We start from the raw sequence: 21,435 nt of genomic DNA on the forward strand, positions 1-21,435 counted from the left end.
AAGGTCTTTCTTGGGATTATTATGTTGCGTCATGGGCTCGGTCCTTAGCCCGGTTTTGATTGCCGGTTTTTGGCCTGTCCAACCGTGCAAGTTTTTGTTCTAGGGTTTAGTATATAAGCTGCATACAAGCAGTCTTAGAGGTTAACGCTGTTGATTATTTTTCTCACTGAGTTTTGTAAATCCTAGCTCGCCTCCACAGTGGAAGTTCTTTGTCGAGCTCTGCTGAGGCGTGACTTTGTTGAATCATAAGCACATATTTGATTCTATTCTGTGTTCATACTCTTATTGTGTTTGTCTTGTTTGATTTTCATATACTTAACTGTGAAAGATCTAATCGATCTAGAGTTTTAATTCTCTTCAATTGGTATCAGAGCAGGAGACTGTGTAATTCATACACATCTCTTGTGTCGAAGAAGTTATTAGGGTTTTTAATTCCGCATTGATTGATATTAATTGAGCCGCCATTCCATATTGACGTATCTCATTAATCGTTGATCTAACCCTAATGATATATTACAAGTCTGATATTTTACAGGTAATCGATCAAAAGTCATTACAATGTCCATGGATGATTCACAAACCAATCCAATTAATATCTCTAACAGCATTGGTTCAACTACAAGGATTCCAATCTTGTATACTCAAGACTATGAAGTCTGGACGCACCACTTTGAAGACTATGTGATTGGATCGGAGGATAATGGATACTTGATCTGGGAAGCGATCACTATTGGCCCATTCGCTCACTCAAGCACCTCTAAGATTGTCAAAACTCGAAAGGATTATAATCAGCTTGTTAACGATGTCAAAGATATTCCTCAAGACGAGAAGGAAAAGTTTCAATGCAACATCAAGGCCCTGAGGATGATTAGGTTTGCTTTGCAGTCAGATACGTTTCGTTTGGTGAGTTCTTGTGCCACTGCTAAAGAGATTTGGGACAGATAAAAAGAATTGTATTCCACTGACGGAGACTTGGAACATTCAATTCAAACTCTCTTGCTCTCTGAATTTTGAGACTTTAAGCAGAAGCCTGAAGAGAAACTAGTTCAAGCCTTTGATCACTTTAATCATCTTTTAAGCAAGATGATAAAGCATGGGATTGAAAGGAAAGTTATTGAAAAAAAGGTTACTTTCATGAACGGTCTTAGATCCGAATGGATGGCTGTTGTATCTACAGTTAAAGCTCATGAACAGTTCAAGTCATACTCTTTGGCGAAACTAGTGGGTATTTTGAAATCACATGAAAGTGCACTATCTAAGGAAACAAATGTGGTTTCTAGTTTGGGTTCTTTAGCTTTTGTCTCTAAAGGAAAAAGCTCGGTTGAAGAAGAAGAAGAATTGGATCTTGCTAATTATGATCTAACCGGTGAAGAATATGCCATGATGGTATCCAATCCCAGAAAATTCATTAAGAAGAAATTCCCAGCCAACAATAATCGAAACTGGCAGGGTAGTTACAGCGCCGAAAAGATCAAGGAGGAACCGAAGATGGGGTCAAAGTTTGAAGAGTCAAAGAAAGAAGCGAAATTTGGTGGAGACTCAGGATTTGATTGCCATTACTGTGGAGGCAAAAACCATTTTGCAAAAGATTGTATGCTGAAAAAGAAAGAGGAAAAGAGAAACGATGACGATGAGGAAGCAAGCCTCCTGAGAAGACTGGACGAAATCAAGAAAGGAAAGTTTGTTGCTAACAACACTACTATGAATGCTTTAATTGTGCAAGATACAGACAACCATGATGAATTTGGTAGTGTGGAAGTATGGTCCACAGATTCAGAGGATGAAGAAGTCAGGAAGCCCACTCATGGGAAGGCTATGCTGGTGAAAGAAGAACTAGTAACAGGAAGGTGCTTTGTGGTGACCGAAGGTGTGTCTCAAATGAGAGGATATACAACTGACGGGGGAATAGAAGATGATAAGGAGCGAGAGGACAAGTGTTTATCTGCTAAACCTATCAGCGCACAGATCAACGAATGTGATGAGTTGATCAAGAAGGTACAAAATATTCTTGCTTCCCTAAATATACTTGTTACTAACTATGAAAAGGAATTAAATAACTTAAAATCTAAATTTTCAAGTATAAGTAGCAGTCTCACCCAAACCCGTGTCACAAATTCTAACCTAACTGATCAAATCAGCAGGATATCGTCAAAGAGTGAGGAAAGGAGGATGTGGATAGAGCAGAAGGAGAAAGAGTTGATTAGGTCTAAGGATGATTCGATTTATTTGCAAAGAGACAATCTTAAACCTCTTAAACAATGAAATGTGTTTTGTTTGATTGCTAAAAGACTTTATTTTAACATCTCTCAATTGCATCTTGATTGTGAAATAGGAAAGAAGATACATCGCATGATTTTACCCTTCTTTGAGTTAAAGGAGGATGAAATCGATGTTGAAGCCTACAACTGTGAAATCGTTGTATCCTCTGACGAGGTCTCTCCTGTGTATAAAATAGGTCTGGACAAAATTGAATCCTATATTAAGTCCAAAGACCACAAGGACATGTTTAAAAATTTGTTAGACGAGAATGATAGATTGAAATTAAGAACCGAAACTGTATAGAAATTTGACTCTTTGAATACCAAATTAAGTTCAGAAAATAAAATTGATGTTGAAAATGCACCGGAACTTAGTGAGGATGATGATTTGAGTGAAATCTATGTAGAGGATGTGGTGGACTGTTCAGAATTTGTCAACAGCGAACCTAAGTCACGCAAAAACCTGATTTCTGAAAACTCTGTTGAGTTCGCTCGCTCATCAACTGACAAGACCAAAGTTCTCAAAGCAAAAGCTGTTGTGTACCAAAAAGTATAAACCACTCCAAATCAAGTCTACACGGTACCTGGTGTCACTCCACAACAAACTGCCGAATTGACAGCTATAGTGGAAGAAGATAATGCTGGCGGATGTGACGAGTTCTTCTGGTCAGCACCAATAGACAACGCTGATGAAATGAAGGGCCTATCTTAGAAGACCTCATGGACAGTGAAACGTAGATATATACCTGAACCACTAAATGAGCCTGCAAGATATGATGTGTCAAGCACAAGTGGAACCAAAACTTCATTGGGAGAACCTGTGCAAACCACTAGTGAAACATCCTCAACAAAAAGTGAATGTTGTGCTCATGCTTCAAAGAGAAAGGAAAACATCCACAGAAATCCAAAACAGGTGGCTGATCGAAAACACCAAAGAAATCTGAGATACAAGAAGAATCTCTCAGAGAGAAAACAGTTTTGGAGATCACAAAATCCTCACTTTATAAGGATCGAGAGGAAGCACAAATCTCAAGAAGAATTAGGATACCGAAAGGGTAGTTTCGGTCCTCAGAACAACATCAACCGAAACGGTAGTTTCGGTCCATCAACTGAAAGAAATCGAAAGGATAGTTTCGGGCTCTCAACCGAAAGGAGAGTTTCGGTCCCTCGACCGAAAGCAACCGAAAGAAGAGTTTCGGTCCCTCGACTGAAAGGAACCGAAAGTAGAGTTTCGGTCCTCGAAGCAATATCAACCGAAAAAGCAGTGTCGGCTCTCCACCCAATAGCAACCGAAAGAGCAGTTTCGGTCCCCATCCCTACAAGTTCAATCAGAAACACAGGCGATCCAATGCCACTTCTGAATCCAACACTTCACATTCCAATTCTCGTCCTTCAATTGATTTAAAGGGAAAAAGAAAACTTTTTACAGAAGATAGCAGACTTCCACAAGACATCCAAAAGAATGCTGACGTCAACACTACAAATCCCAGTCCTGCTAAAACAACCAAAATTAAAGTTTTCACCATAAAAAGAAAAGATGAAACAACTTTAATTAAACGCACTTAGTTGGTTGATATTTATCTTACTATTCCCTGTCCTGTAAAAGGCTCACAGGAACCTAAGAAACTTTGGGTTCCTAAATCTGCTTAATATTTTGCAGGTTATACCTGTCGAGCAGTTTGACGAAGAATGGTACGTTGATAGTGGCTGCTCACGTCATATGACAGGGAGGAAGGAAGAACTGAGGGAGTTTCGGTCTCTCAAGGATGGTGGTATTGTGAAGTATGACAACAACTCATTTGGTACTATCAAAGGCTATGGAATGATCACTAATGGTGATTTCTCTATAAGAAAAGTGGCGTATATTGAAGGGCTCCAACACAACCTTATCAGCGTTTCACTACTGGTAGTTGGCACTGGATTGAAGGTATCATTTGATGATGAAGGTTCTGAGATTGTCAAGAAGAAATCCAACAACGTTCTGCTAAAGTCAAAGCGAAAAGGTGAAATGTATCCTTTGAACCTCAACCCAATTCGAGGTAAACCAGTAGTCTGCTTACTTACGAAGGCTCACTCAGACGAAAGTTGGTTATGACATTGAAGACTTTCCCATCTGAATTTCAACGATATCAACAAGCTGGTTTTAGGTGATCATGTTCGAGGTCTTCCAATTCTAATATTTGACAAAGAACACCTCTGTACTATCTGTGAAATGGGAAAGCAAAGCAGGCAACGCCATCCTTCTATTATCAATACGAAAGTGATAGAACCATTAGAGCTGTTACATATTGACATGTGTGGACCCTCGTCCATTGAAAGCATTGGTGGAAACAAGTACATTCTAGTTATTGTGGACGATTTCTCTCGATTTACATGGGTGTTCTTCTTGAAGCAAAAGTCTGAAGCCACTCCAAAGCTTAGGCTCTTTATAAAACAAATTGAGACTCAATTAAGGAAAGTCGTTCGTACGTGAGAAGCGACAATGGTTTGGAATTCAAGAACAAAATTTTTTAAGACTTTCATGCTAAAAAGGGAACGACTCATAATTTATCAGCCCCATACACTCCACAGCAAAATGGTATCGTTGAAAGATGAAATCGATCTCTGTGTGAAGCAGCTCGAACAATGCTATGCTTCGCATCCTTACCTTTGTATTTCTGGGCTGATGCAATTGCTGCTACTTGTTATACTCAGAACAGATCGTATTTGAACAAACGATTCTCCATTACTCCTTACGAGATTTTAAATAATCGTAAACCGAATGTGAAATTCTTTCATGTGTTCGGTTCAAGATGCTTAATCTTCAACTCCAGAGAGAATCGAAATAAGTTTGATGCTAAGGCTGATGAAGGAATATTCTTAGGCTACTCCCTGAACTCCAAGGCATATAGAGTTCTCAATAAGTGCTCAAAGAAGATTGAAGAAACATACTATGTCACTTTTGACGATAGTTACGTTAAGAAGATAAAAGTAACAGAAGATGCAACGCAAGAAATCTTTCCAAAGAATGGTCAAGTTACTACCTCTATTTCAAATCTTTTCGAGCAATATTTGCTTCTGTTTGATGAGCCTCAAAACGCGATTGATTATGAATCAAAGGCAATAGACAACAAAGTTGATGATATAAAACAAATCATCGATGATGCTGCTCAAAAGATGGCTGATGATCAACCGAAAGAAACCGTAGACCGTCCTAATGTCCAGGGGGAGGGTCCATCTCTTCATCATGATCAAGGTTCATCATTCCAGGGGGAGCGCTTACCGTCACATTCTTCTAGTTCTTCTGAGAATCCAATCGAAGGAGGCGATTCCAATCCAGATACTGAACATGCATCATCCTTCGAGGGGGAGAACATCCTTTTCAATGATGATGACATACTGTCAGAATTGGAAGAAGAGGTTAATGCTGAATTGGATCCCAATTGTGATCCAAATTACGCACCACTTATAAAATGGACCAAAGATCACCCTCAAAGTCAAATTATTAGGGAATCCTCTGAAAAGGTGTTAACTCGATCTCAAATCAAAGCGAAAAAAGCTGCACTCTTTTCACAAGTAAAGTTTTGCATGTTCAACTCCTTTGTTTCCAAAGTTGAACCGAAGACCATTAATTCTGCACTTGATCATTCAGACTGGGTTCAAGCGATGCAAGATGAATAAATGAGTTTGAAAGAAACAAAGTATGGCGACTTATTCCAACTCCAAAGGATGCCTCAGTTGTTAGTCTCAAATGGGTATTTAGAAACAAGATGGATGAGGGAAATGTCATTCGCAACAAAGCTCGGTTGGTTGTCAAAGGCTACTGTCAGGAAGAAGGCATCGATTATGAAGAGACCTTCGCTCCTGTTGCAAGATTAGAGTCTGTTTGTATCTTTCTTGCCTATGCTGCACACAAGAACTTTGAAGTCTATCAGATGGACGTCAAATGTCCCTTTCTCAACGGAGAACTTAAAGAAACTGTGTATGTTGAGCAACCGCCAGGCTTCATGAACGAGAAGTATCCAGATCATTGTTATGTCCTTGAAAAATTTGTATATGGCCTAAAACAGGCTCCCAGTGCATGGTATGAAACTCTCACTCATTTCTTAGAAATGTCTAAATTTAAACAAGGTTCGGTTGACCCAACCTTCTTTCGCAAGAGAGAAGGTAACCACCTTATGATAGTCCAAATTTATGTTGATGACATCATATTTGGCTCCACGAATCCTAACTTAACAGTTGAATTTAGGAAGTTGATGGAAACTAAATTTGAGATGAGCTTAATGGGTCCAATTAACTTTTTCCTTGGATTAAACATCAGACAGGGACCCGAGAGCATTTTTATTAATCAGGAGGCATACACCAAGACACTATTGGCCAAGTTTGGGATGATGGGAGACTCCAAAGTGAAAGTGCCTATGGCCTTTGGGACAAAGCTTACACCCTCATTGGAGAAACCAACAGCTGATATGACACTCTATCGTCAAATGATTGGATCTCTGATGTATCTCACAACTAGTAGACCTGACATAATGTTCTCAGTCTATTACTGTGCAAGATTTCAAGCTAACCCACGTGAACCTCATCTACTAGCCGTGAAAAACATCTTTCGCTATTTGAAGCGAACCTCCTCTCTCGGTCTGTGGTATCCATCCAACTCAGGATTCTTTGTTCAAGCATTCTCAGATGCTAACTTAGGTGGCTGTGGATTAGATCGTAAAAGCACCACTAGAGGATGCCAATTTCTATATGGCAAATTGGTTAGCTGGCAATCGAAGAAACAAACGTGTGTCTCTCTCTCCACTACAGAAGCTGAATACATTGTTGCAGCTTCATGCACATCTCAAGTCATATGGATACAAAGTCAGCTTAGGGATTACGGGCTAAACATGAAGAAAATCCCACTATATTGCGATTCTGAAAGTGCAATTAGGATTTGTCACAACCCAGTGCAACACTCAAAGACTAAACATATAGCACTGAGGTACCACTTTATCAAGGATCACGTTGAAGATGGTAACGTAGAAATTCACTTCGTCAGGACAACTAATCAACTGGCAGACATATTCACTAAGGATTTACCTGAAGTGAGCTTCAATAAGATACTACAAGGCCTAGGAATGATGGAAGCCCAATCCTTACCAAAATCGCCTTCGCTTCAATAAAGATAAGAAGCGAAATAGAGCGAACCGAAATGAACCGAACGTTCGGTCTATTTCGGGTTCGGTGTATTTTGGGTGAAGCTCGACCATGAACCGAACGTTCGGTCTATTTCGGGTTCGGTCCTTCTGAACTCGTTCGCTTCTTTTTCTTATCAAGGCATTTTGACTGTATTCTTTTGTACACTTTTTAAATACTTCTTTTCTACTTATAAACTCCAAAAAAATTTCTCTTTCGTTCAATTGGTCTGTTCTCACAAAATACAAAAATATTTTTTTTACTTTTTTTTCTTCTTTTTATGTAATGTTTTTTTTTGTATAAGTGTGACTCTCGTTGGTGAAGCTAAGGCAAGTAAATGTTTTTATTAGTTAGGAGTCCCTAGAAGCATGCTGTTGTATTTTGACTTAATAACATGATATATACCAATCATGTTTTCCTAATCCAGGCTGTGATATTCATTCTAATCATGAGCTACCTTACTCTACTCACATTGAGTTTTGAGTTTTCTGCTTAGTCATTCTTTTTTCTTTAAAGCAGAGGTACATTCGCTTCTTTAACCATCTCCGTCATTTTCTCCATTATAATTCGTTTCACCAATATAACCCCTGAGACTCTCAGTATTAACCACTAAGGTTTATGGTTATACCAAATCTGCGTTCATGATCTTAGTTTCATGCCACTATGTACTAAGTACAACACCACTTATGAATTGACAGTGAATTCTCATATTCAAGATCTTACTTGTTACCTAATGAAATCTCTTTTTACTTTTGTGTGATCTTTATGAATTTGTCGTACACCAAGGCTTTTCTTACCCTCAAGATCCAGTTTAATTTTTTTTAGATTTCTTTACTTCCTTTTGTCATTATAAAATTTATCCTACCTACTTGTTCAACAGATCATAATGATCTCACAAGTACTTCATTCAGTTTTGGTCTTAGGTCAAGTATCGAAATTCTGAATTGAAGCAACAACCACCCTTTATAACTTTCGAAAAGATGCCTTTCAATACTTCTTAACAAGTTATTGATCGTTATTTAATGGGAAACCAAACAAGCACTTTAATGTCTCTCTTGACTTTGAAGGAAGTGATTGTGCCCATAATCCATTGTTTTTATGTCTATTTAAGACATCACAAATTATCCCACAAAGTTTGCTTTATTTCTTTATCTTTTACACTCTATGCACGAAAATTTTAATTTTCCAAACTCTGGTTCTTTTACGACTATTCCATAAAGCATAACAGGCAATGGTAACTCCAATGGACTTTGGGACGACGATTGGGATAAAGTGAAAGCTGACTCAGCGGTTATCCAATCGGTTTGGCGATTTGAAAAAGTGAATTTTATGGAATGGCGTGCAAAAAGGAAACGTCCTTTTTCTTTCCTGCGTTATCATAGGTATGCCAACTGTTCATCCGTCAAGTCATGCGCTCTTTTTGAAATAATCCAAGATGTCAGCCGGATTTTTCTCTCTCCTCCTTGTACGTATAAAAGGAATTGGAACGGTACTTTTTAACCTATTATCACTTACGAAACTCTCTCAAAGAACAAAGGCGATTTCTATTACTGTTCATCATCTTCTCCAAGCTTCTACAATGACAGACTTTTCGTCCATTCATGATACTTATGTTCGTCAACCACTTCTCACAATCAAACCTCAACAGAACCTGATCATCGATCTCACTCCGTTTATCTATGAACTCTACATGCTATATGTCGTTAAGTGTCTCAAATACTCACCTCTCGTCGAAGCGCTGACCAAAGTCGAAGTCGTACCAATGTCCTGTCTTTCCCTTGTCTATTCCACTGCTTACTACGACAAGGTTCATGAAAGGATTCACTTTGAAATCCACAATGAGAAGACCTCCATCTCCAAGCACCGCTTCTGTGCCCTAATTGGTCTCTCTCAAGAACAATCTCTGGTAAACCCTGAATCCATAACCACTGGTCAATTGTTTTCCATGTTTTATCAGATGGGGTATACTGAAACCCTCACTACAATAACCAAGTTCAATAAGTCCTGCCTTCCGCCTCAATGGAATGTTCTTTTCATGTTGTTGTTCAAGGGACTCTCTGAGCGACACGTCGGATCAGATGGTGCGAGCAAGTCTTTTATGACTGTGCTATACGAACTGTACCATGGGATCGATTTGGATTTTGGAACGATTATCTGGCAGTAACTCGTAAAAAGCTTGGTCTCTTCATCCAGGCATTCTGAGATTTCTTGTGGGTGATTTTGGTCAATTATCACCAACTAGGCAATGGACCGCCTTCATGTTCTAATCATGACAGATTCTCTTCTCTCCTCCATTGCTACCTTTCACACAACCAAAATCATAGTCACAGATCCCACCAAGTATTACTTTATTGGATCTATTCCCGAAACCATGCTCGCTCGTATCTCTGCAGCGAGTAATGTTCTACAACAGTACAGGAAGATTCCATCTTCAGGTCCAAGGGAGCTTACGCCAGCCATGGTTCGCTCCATTGAAGAGGTTGACAAGCCAGCGAAAAGGGGTAAGAAAACTGAGAATCAGAAGGAGGCACCAGTTTCCAAATCAACCAAGGGGCAAACCCCTAAGAAGCGAAAGTATGACAAGGCTGCTACATCACATGCTCAACCGAAGAAACAAAAGAAGCCTGCTAGGAAGCTCATACTCCAATCTTCCAGTGATTCAGACTCAGAGTATGTTCCTCCCAAACATCAGTCTGCTCCTCCTTTAGAATCTAAGAGCGAAAGCTCAGATGATGAGGCTTCGGGTCGAGGTGATACTCCGCCTTGCTCCGCTACCCCCTAAATTCCCTTTTGCTCCCACCCTCCTTCACCTCCAACTGTAACCATTCCATTATCCATCCCTCCAATATTTCCCATTCCAACCACTCAACCATCCACTACTATTCCCATCCCAACTCCCATATTCACAGACACTACTACCACCACTACTACCATAGGAGCTCATTCTACCGCTCCCACTCCACCTGTAACAACCGAACCCCCTGTCACAACCGAACCTACAGCCACTACCAAACCTTTATCTCTTACTCCATCCACAGAAACCACCCATGTTCTAGGCGGTGAGGACTTGGAATTTGATTCCACGTATTTTAGTCCTTACCGTGTACAAAGTAATGATGATGATAATGAGCCTGTTACAAAGCGTCATCTCAAGGCAGTAAATGAAAAACTTGATCAACTGCTCTCATCCTCTTCCTCTGCATCTTACTCTGAAGCTGCTTTAAAGGCCCTGTTCTCATTTGTTGTTCAAGAACACAATGCCTCCCTCTCTGTTGCAGCTAAAGCGATTGAAGCCTCCACTTCACAATGTCAACAAGCCTCTCTTGTTGTTGAGGCTTCTACCAAGGAGTGCCAGGATGCAACCGCAAAAGTCAATAAACTAGTTTCTGAAGCTCACATGTTTTTAGATTCTTTGCAGGCGGCTGCTAAGAAGAATGCTCAAACCGTCAATGCTTCGGTGGATCACCTTCAATGGTCCCTTCAATCTGAAAGGTCCAACCTTGAAGCTGTACGCCAAGCGATCGAGACTGCAAACGAGTCTCTACATGCTAATGTTATGATCGCCTGACTCAACTTGAGGCAAAATTAGCTGTAGAGAATCGCATCATGGATGAGCTTGACAGACGAACCTCACAGCTGAAAATGCAAAATTACAAGTTGCGTACTGCTACTGTTGAGCTCAATGACTTGAAGTCAGAAAGGGAGGTCATTCAGAGTTTTGATGCTGATGTTCACTCCATCCTCCTTCATCTCGTTGAAGCCCATGATCCAATCATCGCCATTACAATCAGGCAACACTTAGCCGACAAGATCAGGCCAGCATCGGACATCCTTAGTCGTATTGAGGGTGTTCCGGTGACTGGTGTCCAGCCAAAACAAGGGGGAGAGAAGGCAACAACTCAACCTCCTTCTGGATCGAAACCATCCACTGAACCGAAGGGTAGTGAAGCTTCGGTCAGTAACAAGGAGAAAAAAAAGAAGAAGATTTGGGTGGATGACACAGACAATGAAGATGATGTCTATGCTGAGAATCCTGAAAAGCCTTTTCAGAAGGCAAAGCCCTCTGAGAAAGAGCTGGAAGAAAAATACAAGAAACAACAGGCTGAGCTCAAGCTAAAGCGAAAGGAGGCAGAGCTCCTAGAAAAGAAGAAGTCCATGTTTCCTGTCTGGACTATCGATTCGCTTCAGAGGTGTGCTATTGATGAGCCCAACATACTTTGGCTTGAGCATGTAATGTCATTTGGGCTCAAGAACTCCAAGGATGCACAGATTGACATGCCGATCACGCGAAAGGCATTCATCTTTCATTGCTTTAGTTCAACTACTGCCATTCCTTCTCCAGACCCAAAGGTAGATAGGGATCTGCTGGAGTTCTACTTGGAATTTCCTCAACCCCAGTACTTGACTTGGAGTTCGAAGAAGATTACTACTGTCAAGGTTTTGAATCCCTACTCAGCGGGGAAGTTTATTAATGTTAAATTCAAAGTGACTCGAGGCACCGAAGGCTCAGTTCACAACTTCACCCTTGCTGATCTACCGAACCTTAATCCCCACGACTGGATACTCCTCAACAACATTCTTCTGTCAAATCCACGAGAGTACCAGCCAATAATTGACCATGTTAAGAGAATGCTTGTGTGCTACATTCACGAGGTAGCGAAAATGGACCAAGAGATTGCTTCTGCCATTCACAAGCAAACCACGATCAAGACTATGGGCAAAGAAGGAAATGTCAACACTATGGTCAAGGGGAAGATTGATTCGAAGTACCACACTATTATGTTCATCAAAGGCGAAGGTCAGAAATGCCTGTTCGCTCTCGTTGACAAACACCTCTTCTCAACTTCTTGCCTGGAGCATATCTTGGAGATCATTCAGAGGTGTGATCAGAACAGTGCAGCTGACAAGAAGTTGTTCACTGATATGATGAGGTGGTATATCTAGTTTCGGCAAACACTTCTTGCAATAATTCCTCGTCTGTTCAAAGTAATAAAGACCGTGAAGCCAACACTGAAGAAATAATCTCTCGCCTCATTTGACGCAAAGGGGGAGATTGTTGTGATTATTATGTTGCGTCATGGGCTCGATCCTTAGCCCAGTTTTGATTGCCGGTTTTAAGCCTGTCCAACCGTGCAAGTTTTTGTTCTAGGGTTTAGTATATAAGCTGCATGCATGCAGTCTTAGAGGTTAATGCTTTTGATTATTTTTCTCACTAAGTTTTGTAAATCCTAGCTCACCTCTATAGTGGAAGTTCTTTGTCGAGCTCTGCTGAGGCGTGACTTTGTTGAATCATAAGCACATATTTGATTCTATTCTGTGTTCATACTCTTACTGTGTTTGTCTTGTTTGATTTTCATATACTTATCTGTGAAATATCTAATCGATCTAGAGTTTTAATTCTCTTCAGTCTTCAATGGTTTCTTACTTCCCTCAATATGCATGCTTTCATAGCTGGTTTTTGTTTTACTTATTTTGGTCATAAGTTCATTTATTTAACAACAATAATCACTACCTTTATTGCGGACAACCCCAATTTCTAACATATGATGAGTTAAATCACCTTATTATTGTTATCTACTTATCTTCATATCTGTTTCCACTATGGGGATATTTGATTACTCATAAATGAAATTGATTTTTTTCTTTTAGACAATTCACAGGTTAACTACATCTTGAACCTCTCTTCTATATCCTACTCCTATTTCCAAAGTCAAATATTATAATTTTGTTTATCTATATGTGTTTGTTGATTTTTTGACCAATTGTTTTCTAACAGGGGCATAACCACCCCTAGGTAGATGGTATTTTGGAGCTTTTTTTAGAACACCATTAATCAAATGAACTCAAACCTAAGTTGGAGGCAAAGCTAAGCAGATCAAAGACACAAGCAACTACCATATTACAATGCAATATGTAAGACTAAAATTATGGCCTAAATCCAATTTAATATTTTTACATAGATATTTTTCCAGTTTTTTTAGTTTTTGAGCGTAATACCTTCTTCAGTTCTTCTGTTCTTAATGTTTTTTTATATAACTGGTTGCAATTGTTTGTGTTGGTATATAGGCTAAGGAGGATCTTAATCATATTATGATCAAAACACCAAATCAACATGCTTGTTATTCGAGGAAGGATTATGTAGTGCTTGGTTTAGATACAAGGTAACTCAGTTTAGTTAACTTAGTAGCTAGCTTTGGAATTATTATGGATTTTCTATATAAGTGTACATCACAGGTTTTCTATACAAGTGTACATCACAGGTTGAAGATTAGGATGAGAAAAATGTTGAAAGTATGATAATAGACTGTGGTTGTAATATATTAACATGATACAGATGGTTCTGGTGTACAAAAAACCAACATTTTTATAAATAATAAATATCATACCTAAAATGTTTTGCCAAAAACATCAATCATGACCGGATATCATATGATTTAGTCAAATATACACCTTAAATGTATAAAAATGATTTATTTTTCATTTTTGACTTGGTTAACGATCTCATTTCCACAAGAAAATCAAGAAGTTTTTACCACAAATTTTAATAATATGTTATAATTCACCAATAAATAAAATATTGGTTTATAATTAAATCATTTTTGGGGTAAAATGCAAGGAATTGTGGGTTACTTTTATCGATATTTATGACGTCCTACTTCAAATATAAACGACTTATGTGAATATGTGATTAGAATCTTAATAGGGTCTATGCGTTTTCTAAGTGTTAGTTTCAATTTTTTTAATTACAGTATATGTCCGTTTTGTCGATTAACCAATCTTTTTGATTGTTTTCACATTCATCAAACACCCTTTCAACTTGGTAATTTTACATGCTTCCATTTCTTGCTCAAATCCTTTTATCTTCATGGTTATTTTCGCATTAAATCCTTTTGTTGGCAGCGAATTTGATATTCTTGTAAAGAAAATGCCAGCTTCTGCTCTTACTGATGTGAATCTGGTATAAGATGGGACAAAACTTGAAGGACAACATGGTGGAAAGAAATAGGGACTGCAAGCTCAATAGTGACAATTTTTACAGTTTTCACTCATGATTGTGCAGTACATGCCTATTTAAAACAGTTCATCAACCAATTATTATTTATTGATAAATCAGATATATCTGGTGGTTTGATTGCGACTCCTGATTGGCAAATCAAGTTATACATATAAGCTAACAGTAAAGCTCCAGTTCGAGCCTGGTTAATTAATAATTAGTGAACCAAGAGGCAAATAGTCTCTGGTAGGTGTGTTTGCATTGTTCGCTTTGGATTCTATAAAAAAAGGTTTTTGAAACTATAGGATTTAGAGTTTGAATGATTTGAAATCCATCATATGTGTTTATTTGGTAAGATTTGAAATGAACTGAAGATGTATTTTATAAGGGTTAAAATGCATGAAACAACAATGCACTTTCTTTCCTTAGTATCGATAGAAAATCATGTTAGAATATGTAAAGTAACCGACAAAATGTGGCACCCTTATGAGTTTATATGTAAAACAAAGTTTTCGCCGCCCGTCGCATAGCATGGGAGACGGCTAGTGTGTGTGTATATATATATATATATATATATATATATATATTAAAGAACTTAGCTCTTATGAATAGTAAACCTGGTGGTTTTTTTGCCATATTTGGTCCATATGTTTACATATTTTTGTTTTCTACCCTGGTTTTCAGATTTTAAAAATATCATTGGTTGGAGAGTCATGTCTTGACATATTTGGACCAACACTTTGAGGGTTTGTAACTTTAGCCCCGTCACATGTGTCCGCTTACAGGATATCCAGTGGCTAATTGGCTATGTGTTTTGGGGTTAACTAATACACCGCCTCAAATAAAGACACCACCTCGAAGCTGCTCACTCCACCGCCAATCTTCTACTACCTTATATCTCAACTCTTCTTTACCTACTTCCTTTACCGCCTTCTTTTTGCTTCCCACTCCCATTTCTAATACTAAAGGCAAAAGTGTACTTTTCAGGGGGTTAGTTTCATCAACCCAAGTTAAATCCACTCATCTGTTACCCCTCCTAAAATTCAGATATTACTAATATGCATTACTAATATGCTTTATAATATAATATTATATATATATATATATATATATATATATATATATATATATATATATATATATATATTATAAGGCATATTACTCATATCTTGAATTTTAAGAGGTATAAGATACAAAAAATTTTGTACAAATTATTTATGTAAAAACAAATCATTAATATTTGCCAAATTTTTGAATACTGGAATTAAGGAAGGTTATTAAGAAATTAGTTTGGAGCAAAATAACAATTTTAAAATATTTAAGTCATCTATATAAATTAATTTACATTTCTTAAACTAGACACCAAAAAAATTAATATACATAAAATGTGTAAACAGGAAATATAATATAAGTTCTAAACATAAATATTTTATTTGAAAGTGGTAATTTTTTTATTACATAATAAGTAAGAATAAAATCTAATAATTATTTCCCCGTAAAAAACTATTTGCCAAAAGAGTTGTTTATCGACGCTTTTTTTTGCGGGCACACATCTAATATATATATATATATATATATATATATATATATATATATATATATATATATATATATATATATATATATATATATATATATATATATATATATACACACACACACACACACACACTAGGTATGAAACTCATGTATTACATGGGTTTATTAAAAAAAACTTTGGTAACCACAAAGATCATGTTCATAAAAAAATTAGTAACGATTGAGTTTATGACTTTTTGTTAAACCGCATGGACTATTTATGTAATTTGGTCCTAATTAATCTATACTAATAAAATTAATTAATATTAATTCACAAATGAAATATACTATCTACATTAATATACATATACGTTAATTAATATATTAATAGAAAGAGGAATGCAAAAATAGAAACTTATTATGTACATTAGTTAATATATTTATAAAATTAATTAATATGAGGTGACATTTAATAGGTAAGATTTAAATAAAAAAGAAAAAACTATAAAAATGACGAGTGGATATTAAATAATTCAAAAAAATCTAGAAAATGAAAAGCATCAAAATGAAGGAGAAAATGACTTGTGGCAAAATCATTCTTATTTATTAGGGTACTAGGTGTAAGACTCGTGTATTACACGAGTTTATTAAAACTAAAATTTTAACATCAGTATATAAATATGAAATATTTTATAATGTAATACTTTACATAACATAATGTAATCTTCTGAGAATTTGCAAAAGAAACTAAATTGTTTGAAATATTTATGAGAATTTATTACCAAATTAATATGATGATTTTATTTCCTTATAGAACTCATTACATTTGATGGAATTTTATTTTATGAAAATGGAAATCCTTAAAAAAAGACAAGTGGAAAATAAAATTTCTAAAATTCTCACAAAATGAGAAGTGTCAAAATGAAGGAGAAGATAACATGTGTGTGTGTACTAGTATGTAACCCGTGAGAATCACAGTTATAAAATTAATTACACTTTCATATTAAAAAATCAAAATTACTAATCAATTCTTTTAAAGAAATTATTACTTAAGAAATATTTTTTAGTTATATAAAATTATAATCGTTAATTTAAATAAATTCGTGAAGTTATATCACCTTATAATTTATATTAATTTTATTTTATTTTTTAATATAATATTATTAATCTAATTTAATTAAAGTGAAAAAATTTTAATTTTGCAATTTAAAATTTAATGTAATTAGGATGGGAAATTTAAATTTTGAAATGAATAACTAATATGTTGAAATGTAGCGTGATAGGGACATATAATATTAATGAGGATTCTAATATAATGACATTTGTCATTAGAAAAGTAAACTTATTCATTTATTAGAATAGGGATTTATATATATATATATATATATATATATATATATATATATATATATATATAAATATATCCGTATGTCTTTGTATGTATGTATGTATGTATGTGTATGTATGTATATGTATGTATGCGCTTATATATATGTATGTGTGTAGGTATGTATGTATGTATATGTATGTATGCGCTTATGTATATGTATGTATGTATGTATGTATGTATATGTGTATGTGTATGTATGTGTGTATATGTATGTATGTGTGTATATGTATGTATGTGTATGTGTGTATATATGTGTGTATGTGTGTATTTGAATGTGTATGTGTATGTGTATCTATTTGAATGTGTGTGTATGCATTTGAATGTGTATGTATGTGTGTATGTGTATATATGTGTGTATGTGTCTATATGTATGAGTATTGAAAATCAAAAGCATTAATAGACATTACAATGTTAAACAATGAAATTAGTAATGAATCTTGAAGGTGCACACGACTTTATAAACGATATTAATAGTTATAAGCTGGTGAAAGTATAAATAATCACATATACTAGAGGTGTAGAAAAACGAAGCGGAAAAAATAACATTCGTCAGTTGAAAAATAAAAAATAAGAAAGATCTGTAGGAAATTACCACTGGATTTGCGACGGAATTCTGAAAGAAAGCATGTTCCGTAGGCAATCCTTTGGTAAATTTCTACAGATTACCTACGTAATATGCTTTCGTTCATAAATCTGTAGGTAGTCCGTAGGTAATTACCTATGGATTTTTTTTATTTTTGTTTTTTCGGGACCCAAACATCGTTTTTTCCATTTCTTTTTTTACACCTCTTACATGATTATTTACACTTTCTCTAACTTATAGTTATTTATATCATTCATAAAGTCGTGTGCACATTCGGGATCCATTACTCGTTTCATGGTTTAACACTATAATGCCTATAATTTCACCAACTTGTGATGAATTATGTTTGTATATGTATATTTATATACATTAATGAGTTGTGGTATATGTGTACGTGTATATGTGTATGTATATTTGTTTGTGAGTATTTATATGTGAATGTACATGACTTTATGGACGATATTAATAGCTATAAGTTTGTAAAAGTATATATAATCATGTATAATAAAGGTGTGAAAAAAAAGAAGCAGGAAAACGATATTTGGGTCTCGAAAAAAACAAAAATAAGAACAATCTGTAGCTAATCCTTAGGTAATTACCTCCGAATTTCTAACGGAAAGCATATTCTGTAGGTAATTATGTAACATCTTAAAACTTAAGATAAGATTCTTAAATTAATTAAGATATTTAAATAAAGGAGGATTTACATAATTAAATCATTTAAATGATAATCATTACATTAGTCGAGATGAAGTTTGCAAAGTTAAAGGTTGAGATGTTAACATTTAAAAGTTAAGGGACCTAAAGTGTAAATTTAGAAAAAATACGATTGACCTAGGGTTGACTCACCATGGTTAAATGATGACGAATGTTAATGATGGGATGGTAAAGGACTCATTATGTCAACCTTTTAAGCAAATGTGAAAAGGAATGGATGAATGGTAAATTTGGAAAAAGATGTAAACTAGAAGGACCAAATATGACAAATCCAAAAATAAGAATGTTTCATCTTCATTTCAGCCAAATAAGAACGATGGTAGGAGAAGATAGGAGTTTGAATGGTGATTCAAGCTCAATAGAAACCCTAGGGGTCAATCTCAATCCTTATTGGTTCATTTGGTGTAAGGATTTGGGTGAAAACCCTCATGAACCCTAGAAATTCAAATTGGAGATTTCATATTTATATGTTTGATTGGAATGGATTCAATAACCTATATGATGTTTAGAAGCAATGAATCCAACTGTAATGCTCAAACACATCTATGATAGGAAAATGTTGCATAAACATGGAATTTAGATGGTTTTGTGGAAATTATGATGAAACAATGGAATCCATTGAATATGAGCATTTGATAAGTATATGATACTCATCATCATGAGTTGATACTAACAACATGATTTGAATGCAAAAACTTGGAGACTTGAATGATATCTAGTTGAATTTCTGGAGTATTTGGCCATAAGGGCATTTTGGGAAACTTAGGGATAACTACATGGTGATTGACATCTAAGAGGTGAATGACATTCATGGATATGAATTGAAACTTTAGAGATGGAATTGGAACATAAACATGAAAGATATATTTATCTATAAGTGGTTCTAGTGATTTTTTTAGCCTAAAGGGCAATTTGGGAAACATGGAATGGAATTCAGAATTCCATGGTTAGTTTAAGTACTTGCAATGAGATTAATGGTGGTTTTATCTACTTGACAACACCCAATGATGTATTAAATGATTTAGGAATAAGTCATATTGGTTAAAGAGTGTTTTTGGTCAATTTGAACTCTTAACTATTTCATTTGAGTGTTTGTAAGCATTATGAACTTATCATTTTGATTGAGGACTTAATGAATTAAGTTGAATGTTTTGACATGATAAAACATCCTCTAGTAGTGCTTGAAGACCTTTATAGATGTTCCAAATGGTTACCTAAAAGACCAAAACCATCTAAGCAAGTTTAAGAGACAAGTGAGCTTTTGAGGGTGTTTGGGCTGCTACGGGACGCGAACCGCGTGGTCAGGCTCGCGGCCCGTGCACAGACATCAGAGTGCCCGACTAGAGGAAAAATCTGAACATTAGTATTTTCCTCATAACTTTTGCATACGGATTCGGATTTATGCACGGTTTTCGCCTACATTCATATTTTTTCATGAGGAATAATATTAAGCTATAAAATTTAGTATTTGAACCTTTGAGTGGTAGTTTGGCCATTTAATGACTTACATCCATATATGTTGTAGATAGTGTTTGAAGATGATTACTCTAGGGAAAGGAACTAGAAGAACACTAGCTAACCTACATGTGATTGAGGTGACTACTTGTTGGAATTTTCCCACTTTAAGGTACATGGCAATGTTTTTATGATTATGAAACACTAATGTTGATATATGAAATGTTTTTAAATGGAAGTGTCAAATGTTTTTGGAAAGGATAATTTGAAAGAATGCCATGAAGGCAAGAATCTTTTTTAAAGAAAAGAATGTTTTCAAAGATCGAATGTTTTAAAAGGGTGTTTGAAATGTTTTGAAACATAGATGCTTTACTTTTGAAATGAGTATTTTGATACTAACATATGAAATGTGTAAAGCTTAAGAAATGAAAAGAATTGAAAAGTAATTGTAACATCCGTAAAAATTCATAAAATATAAAATTTTCAAAACAACCCTTTTTATAAAGAAGTATTTACAAAACCCTTGTTTCCAAAACATTACTTTAAAATTCAGAGCCGCTTTCAACATAGTTTTCAAAACATTCATATTATTAGAGTTTACCAGAAATCATAAGCCCAAAAGGCGAAGATGTGTACGGTCACACCTTTACCTTGACTCGATCCTCAAAAGCACCTGAAACCATAAACCAAAACTGTAAGCGCGAAGCTTAGTGAGTTCCCCCAAAATACCAACACACCACAGATAATATATACAACAAACAGCATGCATACAGAGCCTTCAACATGTCTGGTCCGCCTCATAGGCCTTCAGTCTATCCGGGCTGCCAAGGGTCTCTTAGCCTTCAGCACTAAGCAGGACCGCCTCATCCCAACCATACACACAGAACATGTCAACAGATAAGCATACATATAACATATCGATATGAATATCACCGAGTTTTTTGACTGACCGCACAAAGCAGTACAGTCTTAACCCAACCACAATACATCACCACATAAGACTGGTAAACATATAGCCGAAACAAATTATAGGAAAATATAACAGATCCCAAAGCATAGAATCAACTTATCTACCAGGATACAGATCTAATAGATAACCATAGTACTCAATCATATGATAAACAAGGATAACAATCCAAAGGGCTGACATTGGTGCCTTTGACTCGAACAACACCGAAAACCTCCGAATGTTGGCTCACGAAGAATCCTGAACTATCACAACAAAACAAACATCCAATTAACATATGGATTATCATCCTTGACTAATGATCCATACTTAGGGTAAATACCCATTTTACCCTTTTCCCCAATTGGCCAAGACCCAAGTCTAACTATTGATCCAAAAGGCCCAAATACCTTAAGG

The 21,435-nt window shown here is 35.9% G+C and overlaps 1 protein-coding gene across 1 annotated transcript; it reads left to right on the plus strand.

Moving 5' to 3' along the window:
• Positions 1-9,786: 9,786 nt before the first annotated feature.
• Positions 9,787-10,983, plus strand: LOC111903492 (uncharacterized). The gene is made up of 2 exons (XM_052770967.1): positions 9,787-10,165; positions 10,325-10,983. Exons 1-2 carry the CDS (start codon positions 9,787-9,789, stop codon positions 10,981-10,983), a joined length of 1,038 nt encoding a protein of 345 aa, XP_052626927.1.
• Positions 10,984-21,435: the final 10,452 nt, after the last annotated feature.

The sequence above is a fragment of the Lactuca sativa genome, chromosome 4 (assembly GCF_002870075.4).
Source record: "Lactuca sativa cultivar Salinas chromosome 4, Lsat_Salinas_v11, whole genome shotgun sequence".
Classification (NCBI taxonomy): domain Eukaryota; kingdom Viridiplantae; phylum Streptophyta; class Magnoliopsida; order Asterales; family Asteraceae; genus Lactuca; species Lactuca sativa.